The sequence below is a fragment of the Athene cunicularia genome (assembly GCF_003259725.1).
Source record: "Athene cunicularia isolate RWA chromosome 1 unlocalized genomic scaffold, athCun1 chr1_part2, whole genome shotgun sequence".
Lineage (NCBI taxonomy): Eukaryota > Metazoa > Chordata > Aves > Strigiformes > Strigidae > Athene > Athene cunicularia.
Genome location: NW_020799092.1, coordinates 59,434,362 through 59,451,682, shown reverse-complemented (window position 1 = coordinate 59,451,682; position 17,321 = coordinate 59,434,362). Strand labels below are relative to the sequence as shown.

The window sequence follows — 17,321 nt, the reverse complement described above, 5'->3', positions numbered from 1 at the left end:
GCATGGAGGAAGGGGAGAAACAGTCATGAATTGTCTTGATGTTAAGAACAAATTTGCCTTTCCTATGTGGTTTTTTTTTTGTTCCTGTCTTTCAGTCATGTTGGGCTGGTGTTCATGTCAACAGCTCATTTGGGGCTGTGTGTTGTTAACTTCACTTGCAACTGCAAGATTAATAAACTGTGGTTCCTTAATGATTTTCAGTGTGCATTTAAGGGTGATATAATTAAACTGAGAGTTTAAATTCTGGTGGTTTTACAAACATAATTTAAGATTATTATTTTTTTTTTAAATCAAAGTTTTAAAAGTCTAGGGAAAAAAGGTGTAAGGCTTTCACAAAAAGATATCAGATTCTTCCTACCACCCTATTTTGCAGTGTAAAGCTCAGAAATTACAGTCGTTAAACCTCTTGTAGAGCTGCTGTCTGATTCTGCAAGTGCATAAGCCTTGGGGTGTGTACTTTGTGTTAAACCCTGAAGTTACCAGGCGCTCAGAGCTTGTATCTGAGGTGTGCTGCACATGAAGGAAATGCTGATGCTTTTGCTTTCTGTGTGAACTGCTGAAAAGACTAGGAGCCTGAAAGCTTGTTTCTTGTGCATGCACCCCAGACCATACCTAGCTACCTAGTTCAGGTCTGTAGATGCTTAAAACTCTCAAGCTGCAAGCGAGAAGGGTAAGGTAAAGTCCTTCGGATGTATTATAGGAATTTTTCTCATACTTCTGGACCTAGAGATAGAGGCATTCTGTGACTGAAATATTTTGGTGGAATAATGTCCTCATGCCAGAATAAAAACGAAGTGGCTGCTTATTTTTGTTGAAGGTTAACCCTTGCTCAGAGCCATTTCTACTAGGCAGTTGTTTTCTAGTGTACTATTTAAGATGGTTTTTATGCTTTTGAAATAGATGTTAATATTCTGTAGGCAATTAGGACGGAACTAGTGTGTTGTGGATTGTTCCACTGTCAAAAATTTAAGGTCTAGAAAATTAGTAGGCAGAAAATCCAGGATAGGGCAGAGCAGCACATAGCCATCCTCAGTGTTACATTTTTATAAGCAGTGTTACATGCTTAATCAAGTTATATATATAAATATATATATATATATATATCTCACTTATTTCAGGGTGTTACTTAAGGGTTCTCATATAGTGTTCATACTTTCAAATAATTATTTGCTGTTGACAATTATTGAGCTTTTTGGTTGCTCTCCATATTTTCATCACTTTCAGCTACTGGAAGACAAAAGGTGTTTGTAGCTTGCTGCATTCTTCCTTCTACTGTGTGTGTGTGTTGTGCATCCATCCTTCTTCAGGAGTGTCCCATGATGCTGTATACCTTTCTTGCAGCCTCTTTTTTTAAACACCCATCCTTATGAATAGTTCTGTTTATGCCACTTACAGACTTCTTGAGCAGCAGACTGAAGTTGGAATGGTCCTTGTTAGTGTTATGAAGGCAGCTTTTTGAGAACAAAGACACTTGACAGACTTATTTTCACTTGGTTACTATTCAGTGGAGTTTGAACACGAAGGGTAGCACTAAAGGTAGCTTCATGTAGATTTGGGAAGCCAGTGCTGTATCAGTTTGGTTTTGAAAATTAACTTTTGTAGCTCTTAGAACAAGAATCTGGGAGCTTCAGTGGTTAGCAGTTAAAATACGTGTTAAGTACAGAAGTTTAAGAACTGGAAAAGAAAAAATCTTGTTTTCTACTTGAATGTTATTTACATAAATGTCCTAAATTGTAGGAGTATGCAGTAAGTAAATAATATGGGCAAGTCCCATTATATCAGCCTACATGTGGCTCCTTTTTAGAAACTTTCCTTTGTAACCTTGAAGGTACATGTGGAATATTTGTCTTATTGAAATAAATAGCAAAAACTCTTTTTAAATGAAGGCAAGGGAGCTGCAGAATTTGAGACTAGTCATAGGAGAGAGATGAGTTACTAAACTTCAGTTCCTTTCTTTGTTTTGTTTTAGCTATGTTTGAATTGTAACAAAATGCATCTTGCTTTTAGACGTCTTTGTGGGGAAAAAAAAAAAACAAAAACAGAAAAGTCTATCTAATTGCTCAAGTAGAGTAATAGAGAGCAACATTAAAAAAAAAGAAAAAGTGTTACTCTGTTATGTTGTACATTTCCCTAGCTCATTATAGTGTTGCTGAATGAAGATCAATATTACTGATTAACTTTGAAGTTGACTATTTCTAGGTGGAATAGATCAGCTTCTCAGTGTGAAGTGATACTTTGAACTGAAAAGCTTTGTAAGACCCGGAGTTGCTCTTTTCAATAGAGGCTTGAAATCCTAATAAGCTAATGATGATGCTATCCTGCTTTCAAAACATAAAGGCCTAATTTTTAGCATCACTTAGTAGTATTTTACAAGAATTCTAATACTTTACTAGTTAAAGCAGTCAAGAGAGATGAAACAGCATCTGCATCTCTGCGCCAGACTTTTGCATCTCCTTCAGCACAAGTAGAAATTGGAATCTGTCTTGTATTGTACCTCCCAGTTGTATACTTTGGTTGGTTGATGGTGGCTGGCCACCAAGTGCCCACCAAGCTGCTCTGTCACTCCTCTGACTCCACAGAACAGGGGGAGAAAATACAATGAAAAGCTCATGGGAGGGAGATCACTCACCAATTATCATCATGGGCAAAAGAGATTTGGACTTGGGGAAATTAATTTCATTTATTGCTGATCAAATCAGAGTAGGATAATGAAAAATAAGAACAAATCTAAAATCTTTCTCCTCCCCCTGAGCAGTACAGGCGGATGGAGTATGCGGGTTGTGGTCAGTTCATAATCCATCATTTCTGTCACTTCTTCCTCATGCTCTTTCCCTGCTCTGGCATGGAGTCCCACCCACGAGAGTGACAGTCCTTCATGAACTTCTCTGATGAGGGTTCTTCCCACAAGCTGCAATTCATGAACTGCTCCAGTATGTGTTCGTTCTGTGGGGTGTCACTGTATATTATTGGATATATTTTAGATATATATATACTGGGTCTGTCTAGAGTGGATTTAACTGTCTTCATAGCAGCGTGCATGGTGCTGTGTTCTGGATTTGTGACTAAACCAGTGTTGACACACCAGTGTTTCAGATGTGGCTGATGTTTTGCGGAGAAATCACTCTATAACTTTTGGGGTTATAAAGTGGGTATGTTTATTCAGCGCTGGGCGCATGGGGGATCGCTCCACCACAAGCATGCGCATCGTTTGCAGCTCCCATCCGGCTTATATGTTACAAAGTAGTGCATATTCATAAAACGCCTATACATAAACATATCTACCCCCGCCTCCCCTCGCTTCTTATGGTAATCAGGTCTCCTCCTCTTCCTCGCTGATGAACTTTTCTCCTTGTTGCTCTGCGCAGCCTCAGTTGTTCTCTGGCTTTCTTCCAGACCAATGTTTTGGGGTTGTCTGTTTTTCAAAGACTAGGAGGGACTTCTCTTTGGGCTAGGAGTTAATCGCCTAGCAACGTTATCAGTACTTGGTATGTCTTTTCGAACAGTCCCATACGCCTCCCCTTGTTTTTGGCCTCCCCTTGTTTTTGCGAAGGCCTTGCACCAACAATCTAAGATTGTTTAGACTCCCTGTCTCAGCTGAATAGCACTTATGCAGCACCAGGGCTTTCTCTCTTTGTCCCTCTGCTTCCCCCAGCAAGTAGGTTGAGGTTGGACAAGAAGTTTGGAGGCGGCACAGCTGGGACAGCTGACATAAATTGTCCAGAAGGACATTCTACATCATAGAGAGTCATACTGAACAATAAAAACTGTGGGGTTTTTTTAATCAGGCCTTCTAAGGGAGCTGTTGGTCAGAGGATGTCAGGGCACTGGTCTGCTTCTGGGAGATGGTGAGTGATTGCCTTTGAATCGCTTGTTTTGTGGTTTTTTGGGGGTATTTTTTTTCCCCTCCTCTTTCCTTTACTTACTAAACTGTCTTTATCTCAACCTATGGTGGTTTTTTTGCTTTTACTATTCCTGTTCTTTCCCCTGTCCTGCTGTGGGAAGATGAGTGAGTGGCTCTGTGAGTGCCTCCTTGGCCGTTGGTTCTTATGAAGGAGAAGGGTGTTGAGATTCCAGTTAGCAATTTGTGAACCCTTGTAAGAATTTAGTATCTGCTGTTTCATACCAAGTAACTGATATTAGATAATACTTCAGTTTTACCCCAGTAAGAGTGAGATTTTTCTTCTGTTCTATGATGTGTTGAAGCTCCCTGCCCTGCTGTCCATTCTGGGTGATTGTTGATCTTGTAGTGTCTTCTGGGTTACTTTCTCTGAGGCAAAAGACTCTCAAAAGCTTAAGTAATTAGGTTTAAATTTGTCATTTATTTGTTTGAGGTGTAAGCTAACACATTCTACTTTGCAATTGGGGCAGATTACACAGATACTGTATATGGATAATTACTGTAGTGAAGGTTGGTAATTTGTAACTGTAGCTAACTCTTGTCCAGTTATCTGTCCCTACGTGAATTCTTTCTGCACATATCCTAGATAATAACCTTTGAGTCATGTAGTGAAGCTCTCTAAATTTATTCATCAGTATTTGGTAAGCTATGTCTGTTGCGCAAAATCTGTTGCATTTTGAGTAGTGGTGTTTCCTGGATCCTCTGTGTCTTCTGAATGTTGTATGACCTCCTTATTTCATGCACAATGGAAAGTTAGAGAGAAACAAGTTGCTTGTTGACTTATATTGTAAATTAGGAGAATATATATTGTAAGCAGTGAAGATGCATGGCGATGTGGCCTTGTTATGCTCCTGCTGCTCAGTGTCCTGAGTTCTTGGGGCTGCTGAGTATTTTGGAGTAGATAAGCACTGGTTTTCCAAGTCTAAGTTACAATTTAAAATAAGACCCACAAGTCAGGCACTAATGTTTTTCCTATTTGTGATATGATATTTGTTAGACTTGGTAGATTTATTTTGCTTTTAAATACTTACTTTATTGCCTAGATACAGTAGTTTTAAGAAACCAGAGGTTCTTTTGCTGTTACTGCTTTTTAACTCTTAAATGTTAAGGAAAAAAGCTGATATTGCTAGTGAAAGGTTAAGTAGTCTTCTAAGACATTAATTTTAAATATGCAATTATCCTATGCCCAACATTTCACTTGCTACTGTACATGACAAAGTAAAAGGTGCGGTCTGGGAAAAGCGACAAGAGACAGGTATGTAAACTGAAAGCTAGGAGAAAAATAAAAGCCAGTCATTCCATAATAGTCATTTTGGCTGAGAGATCCTTGAACCAAACTATTTTAATTTATAGGATTCTCATTAGTGAATGTGAATTCTTGATAATATCTGTTAGACTGGAGTAATACCACAAGGGAGTTTTCTGGAAGATGAGAAAGAAGAAAGGATGGTCATTCACAACTAGAGAAATAGTCATGACTATTAAGTGAAGTCGGATATCTTTGGATACTGGAGTGACAGTAAGGTAGAATTTTGAATTTTCTGGAGATTAAGGTGTTTTTTTTTCTTAAAGAATATCTATAATTTTGCTGAGTATCTGCACCTATCTTCCCATTTCACAATGGCTTCTCATTTCCATTTAATTGTAAGTGAAAATTTTGTAAGAATTCAGCCTGCCTGGCACTGAAAAACCACTTCTGAAGTGAAATGGAAATGTAGTTTAAGCTTTTAAGTAGAATACCAAGTTTTTGTGTCCATCCAAAAGTATAGGAAATACTTTTTTTTTTTTTTTTTTTTTATTCTTCACTGTCATTTAAAAATTGCTAAAACTTTGTCTGAAATTAGGTCTAGGGCTATAATACTGCCAGCTGGGTTTTTAGAAAACAGAAAGCATTTTTTGTTTAGTTTGCTATAAGTTACTGAAAACAGAAGGTTGATAATGCTTTGACTTTTCTGTAGATACCTGCTTTAAATAAAAATTGTACAACAAAGAACAAGATACCCCAAGAACAATATGACCCCTTCAGAAAATATAGCAGTAATTACTTATTGATAGATCACTTTCTTATATTTTGCATATGTGTAACCACTATAATAGACTAGTTTTCCCCAGTCTCAATATCGTAACAGTGATGTCACCAAGAATTTCATTGACTTTTAGCACAGTGAGAACAAACAATAGATGAATCATACATTTCTTAGCTTTTTTCTAGTGCATTTAGTGTTTAGCATTTGTAGATGCCAATTGTATTTTCTTTATTCTTTAGTTGCTACATCAATAATTTGTTTTAGTCTGTACATAAGCATTTTTTGTTTGTTGTAAATTAAAATGACAGACACTTTATGCAGTCAAATTATTTTATAGGGAAACAACTGAATATAAAGACTCTATACATGACCTGTGCTGAGGAAGGAGTCATTCGAAGTCTCTGCTTGGTTTTTAATGTACATTTCTGTACATAAAATACTACATTGTTTCCATTACCTTTTGCATTCATATATAAAGTAATATTTGTTGCCATGTGCAGTGTTTTAGAATATTTGTAAAATAATTTGGATGACTGTCTATTGCTAAGGAAATGTTCCTTCCTGCTATTCATGGTACTAAGAGATGAGGCCAATCCCTCTAAAGATTTTTAGTCTTACGTAATTAAACCTATTATGAAATAGATAAATACTCCTGAGTAAACTGCAACTTCTAGTAACTCTTAATTCAAGAGTCTTATCATTTTGGTTTAGATAAAGCAGCCATGCCTGTTCAACTGCTGAAGATCATTAAAGGAAAACCTGAGACTCCACTACCAAGCCATTTGCAGAAAGAGGATTTGAAACATTTGCAAGAAGGCTTTGATCATACCAACAAATACTTTCAGGTAACTTACTAATGAAAGAATTTCGTCTTCCTTTGAAATAGATCCTAGTATATTTATAAGAGATATTCCAGCTCAGTTGGTGGCTTGTGTGCATCTGTTGAATACCGTTAAGTAACATGAAATTATGACCCTGTTGAACTTTGTTGCATGTTGCTATTGACTTCACTGATTCACAGTTCTGCCCCTTCCTCTTACATTGTCAGACTTAAATGTTATGAGGTTTTCTTTTCTTAGTTTCTAAATTCTGAAGCTGTTTAAAAACACATTAATATGTAGAAGGCTATGCTGCAAATGGAAGGATTGAGGGAGGTTAAGTGGGTTTGTTGTTTTTTTTTCTGTTTAAAAATAGTAATAAGCACCACCATCCTGTTAAAGATCAGATTTTAGTGTAATGACTTCTCAAGCGGTTTTCTTTTCTTGTATGAAGCAATGCAATATCCAGTTTCATGAAAAGAGGACTCTGTAGCAACTACCTGCATCAAGATACGATTAGGTTTTTTATCATTACCAAGTGTGCATTTATATTTTAGAGTAGTCATAAGCATATTTCAGATTGGAAGATCCTAATATACTAGTGAAATGCAGAAATATAGTTTTCATCCTGAACATAGGTACGCTCTGTAAAATGCAGTGTCCATTCTTGAGGATTTTCTTTTTTAACCTGTTTAACGTTTTTTGTGAATGATTCTGAAAATCCTTTTAATCATCCCTGACACTCAAGTGACAGGAAATCAGTATCATCCCAGTCTTGCCTTCAATCTGTTATAAGAAGAAAAAAAAAAAAAGGAAATTAAAAAAAACCAACTAATTCAGTAGAAAACCTTAGGTGGCTTGAATACTTAAAAAAATGGCACAAATATTTTAAAACTTTGAGCTGAACTGGCCTAGTGATTTTCTGTATCCAAAACCTATTTTTGCTTCCCAGTTCCAGCTCTAGTGCTTATCTGATCCTGTGATTGAGTTTATTCTGGCAGGAGACTATCCATATTGATGGAGAGAGAGTAGTTCTCTGCTGCTCTTACTCTTCTAACTGGTTCATTATGGTGTCAGAAAGATGCCAAGAGTAGTGCAATTAGGTAAAACAAAGGGGCAAACCTGCCCTTTTTGGAAGCTGGCAGCAGTAGAGTGTGATAGGAGGTGATTTGACTGAGAATGATCCAGCCTCCCTTAGGTATTGTAAAGGAACAAATGGAAACATGAATAACCAACGCTGCTAGTAAACAAGGTTTTTATTCCTCAGGGTGTATTTTTCTGTCCCCATTCACCTGCAGGGCATATAGACTTTCCAGCTTTTAAGACCTATGTCTGCAAGCACCCCTGATATGGAAGAACAGGGATTCTTGTTCACAAAGGATGTTAGAAGCAGACAAGAACGAGTTGTAAATTAAAAAATGTTTCTGCCAAAATAAATGTTTCCATTAGGAAAGCATAACAATTATTGCCAGACTATGATTTAAAGCATACATGCAGTGTTATAGCTGACTTCCGAAAGAGAAGGTGTATAGAAACTCTTTCTCAGACTTCTGCCTTATGTTAAGAGAACTTCATGCTGCTGCTGACATGGATTAGTAGATGACTAAAAAAGCTTGGCATAAAAACAGTGCAGCCAAGGAGCTGATAAAGCTGGTGCTAATGCACTATTAAATATGTAGGAAAATCCGGTTCTGCAGGCTGAGCTTGAAGCGAATTTTAGAATGCACTGATGTTCGGTTATTTTGGTTGTGGCACAGCACACAATCACACTGTCACTCTAGACCCGCTAAAATAGGGATCAGGTCTTGCTTTGAGGATGGAGGGATGGGAGGATTTTTAAGTGTGTTGGGGGAAACAACAGAAAACATCCATGATGCTTCTGTCTGGCTTGTGTGCCTCAGCCCTTTTGTTCTTCAGAAACTTTGCTGTTTTCTGTCATCCCTCTGAACAATACAAATTTTAATTTAAATTTGTGGGAACACAGCACAACAAATGTCCATTTATCTTCATATACATCTTTTATCTCTTGACTATGATTTTTGTTTTGATATTTAAGTTGTAATCCTTTGCCAATATTTTTTGAGAAACTGCTGTGTCTTTTAAGATTTTGATCACCCTACCTTTTTAGCCACCTTTCAGGTTTTGTGCTATTATTGTAACTAGTAAAAGGTATTTCCACAACTACTGTTCCATTGTTTAGCCTAAACTTGCCTAGTCAGTAGCGTCTAATTAGTATTGATATATAATATTTTCTTAAGAATTTTGCTCTTCAGTGCTGTCTTTAGCAGTTTTTAGGGTTTTTTTAAGAATTCAGATGGTAATTTGCACTTATCACTTCAGTTCTACATTTTTTTAACTTACAGATGTTTTAGCTGTTGTCAGTGTCTCAGCAACTTGGAGGCATATAGTCTTTAGTTAACAATATTTATTGTTTTTTATACTTTTTAGGGAATAGTTATTCTTTACTATCCATTAACAAAACTCAGTGATGGGAGAGACTTCTTCAAGCTTGTTCTTCAAGGTACTACATTTAAGTATATATTTTAGATTTATTTTGTTGAACTTCTTGACACTTTTGTGACATCATGCTATTACATCACTAGTACCTGCTCTTTTAGTGTTCAGTAAAATGTTGTATTTGAAATGCTCTCTAAAAGTGTTCATTCTCTACAAAAATATATTATTTTAAACTTATGTCAGCTAAGTTAGTGGAAACAGTACAGTCTTTGTATTTCAGTGACTTGTTTCAGAATCTTTTCAAATGCTGTCCTGGAAATGCATTAGTAGTAGTAGCTTTAGTAGTGTTTTTTTAAACTGATCTTAAAGGAGGACTAATAAAAATGCACACTTACTAGTTTTATATACTATATAAATGCACATTTAATATAAGTTAGTATGTTGATTAGCAGAAAAAAAATTATATTTCATTCTGGTTTAATCTAAGCAGTTAAAAAATAGAATTTAACCTCATTACTCAGGTATTCGAATATCAGTAGATACATTGACACATTGAAAGACTTAAGTTGTTCATTGTGTAGTAAATGATACTAAAAAATAATATGTCCCTTCTAAATTCAAAGTTCATCTCCCCTTCCAGCAAGGAAGGAGAAGGATGTCATTAGTCTTCTGTGGGAGGAGCTTTCAGTTTCTTTCAGTTTCTTTCCAATTCCTTCTCAGCTCCTTTCCTTACATTGATTAGAGAATTGTTACTTGCTCGTCTTGAGCCTTCCTGCTTCTACAAATTCTATGACTGTGATGGAACAGCAGGCTGGGAGGTGCAGGTGCTACCTGGTGATACTGCCTGTGAGTGGTGTTAGAAAAGAGGTGAATGAAGTTGATGGGACCTGAGTCGGTTTCCCTGCTGGCTTCAGAGTTCCCACAGAGGGACACAAAACTTCCTGGAGTCTTGCTAATTTTATATGGCTGTTCAGGAAAGATGAGAGTTTCTGCACATTCTCCACAGCTTCAAAAAATGTTTGTGCATCTAAATTATTAGGGTTGTTTCTGAAACAGTAAAAGGTAGAAAACTTTTTAAAAATAACAATGTAACTTACGCTTCAGTCCTTCTGGAAGACTATTGATATGTCTATGTCCTGGAATATCTCCAGTTTATATTGTTCTACAGTATGATCTGTGTTAATGTAAAAAAATCAAATGCTACTGGATAATATTTCCTCTCTAACACTATACGTTGAATTGTCCATGTGGAAATCTTTTTAATTTCTGTTTAATGTACATGGATGTACAAAGTGTGCACATTTTAAATGGTCCTCTTATGCAGAATATTCTGCTTGATATACCTATAGTTAGTACATAAAAGCAGTTGTATAATTATTTGAAAGGACTTTTTTCTTGTAGATTAATTGCAATGAGAAGTGTTAAACTCTGTAGATCATTTGGAAAAAATTATTATTTGGGAAATCTCTTCCTATTACTGTTTTGTTTTGGAGAAGGTATGTTGTTTGTAATCACTTTTGCTTTTTTTTCTGTAGATATAGATAACTCATGTTCACGGATCGACAGCGTCAATATTTTAATCTATGGGAAAATGGCAGATGATTGTGCAAGAGTTATACGCCATGGGGTAAAATATATACATATTTTTTCATAGAATCATAGAATGGTTTGAGTTGGAAGGGACCTTAAAGAATATGTAGTTCCAAACCCCACCCCACCCCCCCGCCATGGGTAGGAACACCTTCCACTAGACCAGGTTGCTCAAAACCCCATCCAGCCTGGCCTTGAACACTGCCAGGGAGGGGTCAGACACAGCTTCTCTGGGCAACCTGTTCCAGTGACTCACCACCCTCACAGTAAAGAATTTCTTTTTTAAATCTAAATCTACCCTCTTTCAGTTTAAAACCATTACCCCTCATCCTATTACTACACTCCCTGATAAAGTGTCCCTCTCAGTCTTTCCTGTAGGCTCTTTCTAAGTACTGAAAGGCCAGTGTAAGGTGTCCCTGGAGCCTTCTCTTCTCTGGGCTAAACAACCCCAGCTCTCTCAGCCTGTCTAAAATTTTCTTATTTTAGGAATTGTTTTCCACAGATGTGTGTTGACTACTTTTCTTTGTATAGCTATCACGAAAATTAGAAATAGTCTATTCAGTCAATTCAAATCTATAAATATGAACTAGAAAAAACCAAAATGTATTTACTTATGTAATTTTTTTTTCTAGCAATAATATTGAAATAAAGCAATTCTTTTCATCAGTACTGTTTACCTAGCAAGTAAAGGATCATGAATATGGATTATGGAGAAGTCATCCATTTATGTTCATAATTTGAATGTCTATTACCATTTGATAAGACAGATTTTAGAATTAAATTGATTTAAAAGACAGTTTTACTAGAAGCTTTTTAAAAAAATTTCAAAACTATGTACATGGTTTTCTTTATTGGCTGGGTGCTGCTGTCTTGCTTTATTAGAGTTACAAGCTTGGTTTTCTTAGCTTGTATTTGCTTAGGGTAAAGGATACTGTCAAGTCATCCTACAAGTTTGTAAGACAGTGTGTAACTAAAGAAGGAAAACAAGCTGAAAACAATTACCGCAATATTTTTTTATTAGATTGCCTGTCAGTTTGCTGATATTTCAATATTAGCCATATAACAAATTAAAATCAGTGTACAATACATTATGAGCTCATGTTAGTGCTTTTTCATTTGCGAAATAAAATCACACTATATCATAGAATGGTTTGGCTTGGAAAGGACCTCTTAAAGATCATCAAGTTCCAACCCCACTGCCATGGGCAGAGACATCTTTCACTACATCAGGTTGCTCGAAGCCCTATCTAACGTAACTTTGAACACTTCCATTGATAAGGCATCTACAGCTTCTCTGAACAATTTGTTCCAGTGTCTCACCACCCTCACAATAAAGAATTTCTTCCTTATGTCCGATCTATACCCTCTTTCAGTTTAAAAGCATTGGCCCTTGGCCTGTCACTACAGGCCTTGGTAACAAGTCTTTCTCAATCAAAAAAATGGCAAGTTATTTAGTGAAGAAAATACGATTTTATTTTCACGTTCTTGGAAATATATTATGCAGAAAAGGTAAGGGCTTGCTCAAATATGAAAATAGTAATAGCTTAGTTAGAATTCTGTCAGGGTTTTTCAGCTCAAATGGACTTGTAGACCTGAACTCTGGTGATCTGTATGTTTGAAATAGGGTAAAAATTACAGCAGACCTTGGGGAATGACATCAAAATACGACTTAAGTCCAAGCTGCTCTGAATTAATGGGACACTTCAGTTTCATTTCAGAGACATGCATGTTCTTTTTATGTAATTCTACCTAAGGTTAAATAATGACTTTTGCTCATCTTGGTTCCCACCTTTATTTTTTTGAGAGGGAAAGATCTATTTGTATTCTTTGAGAGTGATCTTGCTGTTTCTGGATAGTAGCTTAGACCTGAATTGTATCATCTTCAAAGATGCATGCATCAGTTCATGAGATATTAGCAGCTTTGGTCCCATATATAATGAAATACACCTATCATTAAAGCTGAAGCATTTATATAATGTATAATGACCTATATTCTAGTTTTATACAAAATATGTGCTTTTAAATATTCAGCCACTGAAAACTTCTGAATCGTCGTATTTTCAATATTGTTAATCTGAATAAAGTAATATGGATTTGATTAATATCTATCAGATCAGAGAGAATGAACTGAATGTTTAATTACTTTTATCATGTAGATAATCCTCAAACAGCAGGTGACATACATTGGCTGCCTTTTCAGATGAGTAAAAAAAGTATCTTGTGCAAGAAAAAGTATTGTTTCTCTTCAACAGAGATGTAACTGTTTTGAGATATTTTTAATCACTCTTCAAATTTTAGTTGAAGTCATAAAGAGATTGGGAAGTTTCAGAACATAGGAAAGACTGACATATAACAGTGAACAAAAATAACAGTGAAATTTATCTCTATAAAAAGCAAGGCTAAGAAAAAATACCAGTTTTATAAATGTTTAGTGAGTAGTTGAAGAAATTTATTTGAATTTATAGTTGTGACCTAGTGCAGCATTTGAAAAAAAAAAAAAAAAAAAAAAAAAAAAAAAAAAAAAAAGCAGGATCATGTATAGGTGAAAACTTCCCATGGAAATGAAAGATGATGCCATATATAGACCCTTCTCTTTGTCACTCATTTCCAGTCACATACTTTGATTTATTAAATACTAGATTAATATTAACAATCATAAATAATATTAGCAATTAATATTAAATATTCAAAATACTTACTGCCTTTTTAATGAATTTGTAAAATGCTTCAGAAGTCTTTCTTACCAGTGTGATTCCTTGTACTTTGAGGATTTTGTTCTGGCATCATTTAGCATATGGCTTCTATCATCAGTCAAGCTTGTGTCATGAACTGAATGGGTTAAAACTTTTTGAAGAGATCACTGAATCTAAGAAACGTTTTTCAGTAGAAGGTGCTTGCTTTTTACATTGGACTGTTGTATATGAAAGTCTTGTTTTACTGTTTGTCAAATGCTGTGCTAAAGAGAGAGACATGCCTTGAAGATCAGCAAAATTAGTTCAGCCTGTTTAGGGTAGAAAAATCTTTTACAACCATCAGATACATATAAATGAAGAAGTGACAGTCTTTATACAAATGTCTTGATTCCACAGAATTTTGGCAGTGATTCCAGGATGGGAAATTCCTGAGCTAATTTGCTAAGTATACAAGTGGCAGAATAATTTTAAATTTAAAGAACAAATCAGTTTTGTTGTCCTGATAAAAATACAAATCTTGAACAAGGCCCTGAGCAGCAATTGGAAGATGTAAAGATCAGTAGCAAGGAGCTGAGTAGGAAACCACAACCCACAGGCAACAACCCTTAACAACCCTTAGACAGCCAGAGTGCTGTAAAAAAATGTTCAATCTTTCCCTAGTGTACTGAACCTTCATGGTACTTTGCACATGTCTCCAGATTTTAACTTTGGAATAATCTGAATCTGAGGGAACACAGTGATTTCTGAAACTAGCAGAGTTGCAATTTAGCAGTTACGAAATTTAATTTGAAAAAACCCCACAGTTTTAGCCATTAAACAATTACTTCAGTAAGGTCCAGTACATTTTCTTTGCTGCTTACAATTTCAAACTTCACAGTTTTGTAGATTTCCATGTTGTACCTCCCATACTGTAACAGCTTTAGCTAATTAACCTGGGGGAAGCGGGGAGGAGCAGGCTATTCTCAAAAATGTAAATAACTGTTGTTCTTAACTCCTGAGAGTCTTCCAGTTCTGTAACAGAATAAACATCAGGGAAGATATTGTCTTTTGTTTATTTCTTACTTCTTTTGAATGAGGGGAATAGGATATTTTTTTGATATTTAAAAATGTTTGTTGACTTAAGTTTTAATATATATGCAATGTAATACTCTTCTGTTGACATGAAAATCCACCAATTTATGTAAATGGATTTGATTCCCAAACCAATTATAAGAGAACTTCTAATAACTACTCTTAGCTAAAGGTGAAATGGAAACTAATCTATTTTGAAAACTAATATAGCATTAAATTTCAAAGCACTGTGAAAACCTGATATAAATATTTTGTATATATAACTACCTGCTAAGGTTGACCGTGAATTTGTAACAAATCTGAGAATATACTTGTTCTTTCTACCTGTAAAACTAGATTGAGGTTAGTGCTATCTTTTCCTCATTGAAATTGCAGAGTCTTTTCACAAGTCTTTTGAATGTTACGCATTGTATATTACATGAGTTGTCACCAGTGATCTAATATTCACAAAAAAAAGTTTCCATTTATTAACCTGTGTAAAGGCTTGAGTGTGTAATTCTAAAGTTTCTTCTGACACGGGAGAACAAGACAAGTCAGGTCAGCTGTACAGATCTCCAATCCTGACTCAGCAACCAGGTCCCAGACTCTTGTGCAGCCTGCAATCTAATAAAAAGCTGAAGTAGGAATAATGTATAACAGGACATAGATTTTTATCGAAAGGTTGATTCTACTGTTGAAGGAACACCATGAGTAGTATCAGCAACAGTGAAGGAAAGACACATGCTATCACCTGCTTTCTGAAAGCTTTCCTGGAGCTTATGTGTGTATGCATCTGGAAAGAATGAAACAACTCTAATGTATGTTAGCAGGGTGATGTGTTCCAGGTGCAAGGAATATTGAGTTGTGTAATTATTTTGTCCCATTTTAACTTACTTTGGTCTGAGTATGGCTTCCACTTAGCTGATTTACATATTATCATTTAGTCAGGATATACAATGTATTCCCATTTATGATACTACCTGAAAACTACCATGCCCTAAGTAGTTTTTGTATTAAACTGTGTGATCAAACTTAATTTTTCTGCAGTAATTTTTTTTTTTTTTTTGGCAAATCCTTTAATAAATGAATATATCACTGTCACTTCAGCTAGTAGCCTTTCTTTTTCTGGCACAAAACATTAAGGTTTTGGATCTTAAATAATTTAGAGTAGCATGGTCAGATTGCTGAAGTAGCAAAAAAGAGCCATCATAGTGCAATGTTTGGCTGAAACTGTCAACTTTAATCAGAAAACTCTTTTATTTGTTGTAATCAAATGAACACATAAACAAAAGTCATCCAGTAGAAGTTTACTGAAGTGCTTTTGGTAGAAGGTCGAACAGAAATAGGGTTCTGTGTCTGGCATGTTTATTGGAATGGATCACACTGGTACACCCCTGTTATACAGTGCTGGTACCAAAGGAGCTGTCTGTAAAGGAGTCTTACATTTTGTTAGAGTTCTCAGCATTATCTTTGGTCAGATACCTTTCTTATCATCATTATCTCCTAAAATGTATTTTCAGTCTTCTCCCCCCTTTTTTTTTTTTTTTTTTGTGTGTGTGTGTGTGTGAGAAGTTGCTACTCAGAGGTGAGCTGCTGCAGGGACTTAAGTCATGTACCCCTTGAATCATCCTTTTCATGTTAACTTTGTGGTGTCTGAGGAACTTTATACCAAAGCGAAAGTGCAGTTGCAAATGCAATGCTAAAATCTCAGGAGTTATGCCAGAGAAGTTTGTAATGTCTCCTTTGCTACCAGAAACTTACCTATTGATTGACCTACCTATTTGACTCAAGGAAGGAATTGAAGATGTCAGTCCAACCAAAACAGAAAATATCTACAAGGAGAGTCTTCAAAGTGCAGCTGTAACCCAATAAGAAATAAGCTCTGAGAAAAGAGTGTTTTGTCAGTGCTTATCTCATGTGTGATTCCTTTTCTAGGTTAGTTAAGCTTACCAAGAAAAGGGTTAGTCTTCAGTATATTTGAAGGGAAATTATTATTTTGCTTTTTTCAGTGTGACTCTTCTCTAGCCTTTATCAAAATTAGCAGTCAGTCACAGTAGTCACAGCAGTCAGTAGCATCAAGAGTGGAACAATTTTAGAAGATTTTTTTTGGGGAAAAAAAAAAAGTTTGGCATTGGTTGAAAATATGAATTCCATGGGTAGAAGAGCTAAACAGAGAAACTTAAAAGCAGTGCTCAGAATTTCTTCAGGTCTTTAGTTTCTTGAATGTCTTTAGATTTTAGGGTGAAATTTCACATCACATACTCTTAAAATACAATAATGTGATACAACCTCTGTAATCATTTGTTTATCATCCTGTCCCCACAGGACACCTTCATAGTTACAGGATTTAAGTTGGCAAAATCGCCTACAGCGGGAGAAGATGGTAGACATGGTTACCATCTGGAGGTGTCTGAAGAAGCTGGATCAGCCGTTTATGTACGTGGGTACCCAACTTTTTTTTTTCTTCTCCAAATACCAACATTAATATTTTGCTTTACATTAGAAAAACCAATAAAATCTATTAGAATCTGTTGCAGATTATTTTAGCATATTTATCAGGAAACAATCAGGACACATTTGTGTGTGTGTGTGTGTGTGTGTGTGTGTACATACAGTTTTATAACAATGCTCACCATTCAAGGCCCAAATTATCTCAGGCCTCCCAGGTGAATTTCTACTTGTTGAGTGCAGAAAATTTACTTTAGTTGGTTTTAGCGAGATTCCTAGAGCTGTTTAAACCATTCTCATGCATAAAACAGTGCAATAAGGCAGACAAGTTAGAGGGTTC

The 17,321-nt window shown here is 35.8% G+C and overlaps 1 protein-coding gene across 6 annotated transcripts in view; it reads left to right on the top strand.

The window, feature by feature from the left end:
• Positions 1-1,350: 1,350 nt before the first annotated feature.
• Positions 1,351-17,321, top strand: part of POT1 (protection of telomeres 1) — a 101,532-nt gene continuing 85,561 nt past the window's right edge. For 2 of the 6 annotated variants that reach the window (XM_026867676.1, XM_026867667.1), the window contains exons 1-5: positions 5,066-5,153; positions 6,637-6,770; positions 9,192-9,264; positions 10,736-10,827; positions 16,859-16,969. In XM_026867676.1, the coding sequence (XP_026723477.1) occupies positions 5,081-5,153; positions 6,637-6,770; positions 9,192-9,264; positions 10,736-10,827; positions 16,859-16,969 (483 nt within the window). In that variant the 5' untranslated portion in view covers positions 5,066-5,080. Of the gene's footprint in view, positions 1,537-1,615; positions 1,634-1,727; positions 1,747-3,785; positions 3,846-5,065; positions 5,154-6,636; positions 6,771-9,191; positions 9,265-10,735; positions 10,828-16,858; positions 16,970-17,321 lie in introns of those variants that run through there. The other 4 variants (XM_026867683.1, XM_026867692.1, XM_026867693.1 and 1 more) reach the window with 4 other exon arrangements.